Source organism: Caretta caretta, chromosome 28, assembly GCF_965140235.1.
Source record: "Caretta caretta isolate rCarCar2 chromosome 28, rCarCar1.hap1, whole genome shotgun sequence".
NCBI lineage: Eukaryota > Metazoa > Chordata > Testudines > Cheloniidae > Caretta > Caretta caretta.
Window position 1 is genome coordinate 13786729 of NC_134233.1, and position 5073 is coordinate 13791801.

Genomic DNA, 5073 nt, shown 5'->3' on the forward strand with positions numbered 1-5073 from the left:
CTCATACATATTTTTTCTCCAGCTGCTAGGTAGATTCTTGCCGTGATGCTGGGGTTAGTTAGCCCCCAATATGGAGCAGCAGTTTGCCTCCTGCACCTTGTGGTAGGCATGTCACAGCTCCTTCACTTTCACCCTGCACGGCACCGTGTCCGTCATGGCCCCTTTCTATCATGCATCACGAAATCTGCGTGCGCACCTTGGGAGTTACACCGCAGAAAGCTGCTTTCCTGTGCAGAAACTTGCCCGTGTAGACAAGGCCGCAGAGGGCTTCCATAAGAACGCACGACAGGTCATAGACTGGGTCAGACCAATGGTCTGTCAAGCCCAGTGTGCTACCTGAGAGCGACCAGTGCCGGATGCATTGGAGGGAAAGAACAGAACAGGCTTGTTGACCTGCAAGGTGAGGGTCTTTCACCTTTATATTTAACTTCATTGTTGTCAATTCCTACTTATCCTATATCTAACTACCCCTCCTCTGAGGTCTATGGGCAAATCAGGTGTGAACCACTCCTTTGACACAGACGTGTCCCAATCCAGCTGAACTGAGGCAGAATTTGGGCCAATGTCAGTTTGGAAAAGGCCTGCTTCACCCAGCAGGTTTCTCAAAGTATCCGCTGCTGTGAACCGCATGTCGTCTGGATGTGCGAACTCCAAAGATAGCAAACATGAAAAAAAAAAACGCAAAGCCAGTTCTGAGGTTTCCAGAGCCAGGCTTGAGGGTTAAAGAGCTGTGCTCAAAAGGACAAGGGTCTCAGCAGCTATAAAAAGAACTAGTTGCAAAAACAAAACAAAAATTACATGGAAAAAAAACAACCAAACAACAACCACCCAGAAAAGCTCCCATCACTCGCCCATCACCATTGTAGATCTTGACATCTCCTGCCTAATGTGACATCTTTGCTTTGTGAACAAGAGCCCTGGGGAACTCTCTGGCTCACCTGTGTGGGTGGAAGGGGTCTCACACTACGTGGGAAGGCTGCATCATGAGAAAAACCACCTGTGCTCTACTATCACACTTTCTAATCTTTCAGAGTAGCAGGAGGCGGAAAAGTGAGACACATGCATTAGACTCAAGAGGAAAACTAAGAGACCAAACCACAGACTCTGGACTCAGCATTCATGTATCCTGTAGTCTGAACTTGGAATCTGTTACATTCCCTCATTGGCTACCATCATTTAACCAACACGGAAGTGCTTCTTGTCCAGCAAGACAGCCAGTTTGGGACCCATAGGCATGGCATGGCTCTGAAGGAATCAGCTGTTTCTCTCTGTGCTTCAGGAAACTTGGGATCCAAATGGTAAAAGACAGTTGTTCCCAGTTTCATCATGGCATCCTTTAGAAGTGTGAGCAATTCTAAAAACAGTTTACCTTGGCCACAGGTCACCATAGCGTCCATCTCTGGGGTGAAAATCAACCACTCGTACCTCTCATTTCTACCTGAGTACTTGTCAAATCTTTGACCTTAGTTGTAGCAATTTTACACGGCTCTGGCGTAGAATTCTTCACCAACCACACAACATACCAGTAGCGATACTGAGGTAGAACTCCCCCAAATATGCCCTTTTGTTTCTTTAATCTGGTGGCACAGATTTAAATAAGGGACTAAATTCAGGTGCGGCTTAGAATCCCTCTAAGACACCAAATGTCAGGTATCTACTCAAAATGGGTGTCTTTCTGCAGCTCTATCACATTCCTCATGGATGTCATTTCCTACACATTTACAGCATCTCCCAGGAGTGAGCTGAACAGAAATGTCACTTCCATTTTTCCCATCTCTACCTAGGAAGGGATTGCATTTCCCAAATAAGAGGCAACATGCACCTGATTAGGAAGGGAAGATCTTCAGGAGCAACCTCCTGCAGGGCATGGGCCACAACTGCTTTGGGAGGCAAATGAATGGGTCTTTTGCTTAGTTCCAAATCCTTTACTAGAGAATCCTCTTCCCAGCCCCTTCGGGAAATATTGACCTTACCAATTGAAGAACAGGGGGATAGAGATGGTGATGGAGAATCCCTCTGATTTACCCTATGTTCTTCTGTTGTTACAGAGGGGAAAAGACATTTTTCCCTATCCCTTCCCTATTCCTGCTCTTTGTTATACTTCAATATATTTTAAGGGAGGAAAACGGGAGTAAAAATATCTGCCTTCAGGAAAACCTGAAGCAACAGCGCTCTGATGAACTGTGACAACTGGGAATGAAACAATATGATCCTGGTGGGGGAACTTGATGACTAACAATGGTTTTTAAATGGGGGAACAGTATAACTGTGATGCTCAGGCTTTGTTTAGACTAGGACATGTGATGGAGTTTAGGTCAGGTCAAGGGGGGGAAAGCTAATGCCAACCACTGCACCTCGGCTGCATCTGCACGACAACTGTAATTGTCTTTTAACACCAAGATCACTAACTTGAGCAGCCAACGCCATGTACAGTCCTAGTGGATGTAAGGCACGGGTAGTTTTTGCCTCAGTGTAGCTTGTTGGGAACAAACCTCTCTCCCCCACCTGGAGCTGATGAACATTCCTGATGGAGGGACACACGCTCCTTTGACCCAAAAGGAAAGGAGTTGATAGAAAACATCACAGGACTGACCCCAAAGAAGGGTGAGCTGCAAAAGGCAGGAGCAGGCAACCCATCTGGGGGAGCTGAGTAACCACGGTGAAGATGAGGCACAGATCACTAAGTGGGAATTAGCAAATGTGATTTAAAAGAAAAAAATACCTTTGGCCAGCCCTAGTCAAGGCATTTGTTACAGATCACTCCCATGTGGATTTTCTGATGTCTAATAAGGTTTGAGCGCTGATTGAAGCGTTTCCCACACTCAGAGCATCCATAAGGCTTCTCACCTGTGTGGATTCTTCTATGTGTGGTCAGTACAGAGCTCCGATTAAAGCTTTTCCCGCACTCAGAGCACATGTAGGGGGTCTCTCCTGTGTGCGTTCTCTGATGTGTGATTCGGGTTGAGCGCTGATTGAAGCTTTTCCCGCACTCAGAGCATGTGTAGGGCCTCTCCCCTGTGTGGATTCGCTGATGTGAGAGGAGGGATGAACTGTCAATGAAGTGCTTCCCACACTCAGGGCATCCATAAGGTTTCTCACCCGTGTGGATTTTCCGATGAGTAATTAGGTGTGAGCTCTGCTTGAAGTGTTTCCCACACTCAGGGCATCCATAAGGTTTCTCACCCGTGTGGATTTTCCGATGTGTAATAAGGTGTGAGCTGTGCTTGAAGTGTTTCCCACACTCAGGGCATCCATAAGGTTTCTCACCTGTGTGGATTCTCTTATGTGCAATGAGATGCGAGCTCCGCTTGAAGCATTTCCCACACACACAGCATGCGTAAGGTTTCTCACCCGTGTGGATTCTCTGATGTCTGAGAAGGTCCGAGCTCCCTTTGAAGCTTTTCCCACACTCGAGGCATGTGTAGCGTGTTCCTTCCAAGTTCATTCTCTCACGTGTAATAAGGTCTGACTGGCTACCGAAGTTTTCCTCTGGCCTCTGCTGACTCTCACAGGCTTTTGTTTTTTCTGGGCGTGCACAGCTCCCAGAATCATTCCCTTTGGACCTTCCTGACAACATCCCATGGGCTTCTACTCGCTCAGCATCTTCCTGCTGGGGTTCCTCCTCATTTTCACTCACCATCCCAAAACCTGACGGGAGACCGAGAGAATCCAGACGTAAGTCTCTGCCTGCGCCAGAGAGAAAGGAAATCTCAGAGAGAAGAACGGAAAAAGGGATGAAGGAACGAAAACGTGTACAGGACAGATCAAACCTATCAGGAGCTGATTTTCCCTTAAACCTTCCCCAGAGGAGAGAAAGGAAGGGATCAGTTCTGGGTCCGTATCTCAGAAGAAATCTCAGGGGACAGCGAGATTGGGGAGGGACCTGCTGCCAGTTGTCAGTCAGGATAGGTGGGAAGCCATGAGTGACCTCTGCCTAACGATTCCACATCTGCAGGGAACAATCCTGAACTTGGAGAGCTCACAAGATCTTTGTAGGGCATCCCAAATGTTTCCTGTATTCACCGACAGTTTTGGGGTTGGTTTAACCAATGCCTCACCTATGCAGGCAGCTCTCGGGAGCACTTTTTTCTTAGAGCCATGAAGGTCTGGGACGCACGACTCCTCCCCTCGTTCCAGCTGCGAGATCACATCAGTTCTGGAAACTGGAAACCCTGCTCAAGGCAAAGAAAACAAGGGAGGTCAGTGGAATTTGTGGGATACTTGTCACAAAGAATATTCCATGCTTTTAAGCCCAGCTCACTTTTAAGTAGTAACGTCCCAAGGCCGGCTTCCTTGGCTCAAAGTGCCAGGAGATGATTATTATAAATCATATTCATTACCTTAGTGCCTAAGGGCCAACTAACAGTGGGTCCTCATTTTGCTAGGCACAGTGCAAACCGAGAAGCATTGATGGCCCGTGCCCTGAAGAAGTTACAATCTAAATAGACAAGGCAGACACAGAATGGGGGAAGGGGTACAACCCACCAGCAGAGTGAACTCCGTGAAGGCAGAGTGACAGATCTGATCAACACAGGCCTAGATCTTGAGACTATCGGATTTAATGTTACAACCAGGGCCAGCGTTTTCTGGAAATTGTAGCTAGGACTGCATTTTTTCCCAAAATTACTCTTTGTTTCTGGAATCACCGTTAATATCCGGAATTGCTGATCAGAGGGTGGGTGGGGCATGCAGGGTCACAATCCCCCAGATTTCTCCCTGGAGACACCCGTCTCCTCCCCAGGGCACAGGCTGGCTGCGGTTGAGACTTGATGCCAATTTCTTCCCTCTTCATAGAAGTCTGGGATCGGCAGTGGGACGCCAGGCTCTCTCATCATGCTGCAGAGAGGACGGCACTCACAGCTGCTCGCGGCCGTGTCCACAGCACCTCTCCCCTGCTCATCTCCCCTGTACACAGCTGGTTCATGCCCCGTCTCCCCAGCGCACAGCTGGCTCTAGGCTCTCAATGCCCAGTATCTGAGCCCCACCGCCCCCACACAGCCGGCTCCTGTCCCCTCCCCCCAAGGCACTTTCAGGCTTTAAAGGATTAGATATTGCTCACGTTTGTCAATTACT

General features: G+C 48.3%; 1 protein-coding gene across 1 annotated transcript; it reads right to left on the bottom strand.

Annotated features, from left to right (window-relative positions):
• Positions 1-1555: 1555 nt before the first annotated feature.
• On the bottom strand, positions 1556-3755 carry LOC142070268 (uncharacterized). The gene has a single exon (XM_075123851.1). It carries the CDS (start codon positions 3638-3640, stop codon positions 2735-2737), a length of 906 nt encoding a protein of 301 aa, XP_074979952.1. The 5' UTR covers positions 3641-3755; the 3' UTR covers positions 1556-2734.
• Positions 3756-5073: the final 1318 nt, after the last annotated feature.

Bases quoted from the DNA above. Each gene is read 5' to 3' on its own strand.
- LOC142070268 (XM_075123851.1), bottom strand. From the start codon at position 3,640: ATGGTGAGTGAAAATGAGGAGGAACCCCAGCAGGAAGATGCTGAGCGA.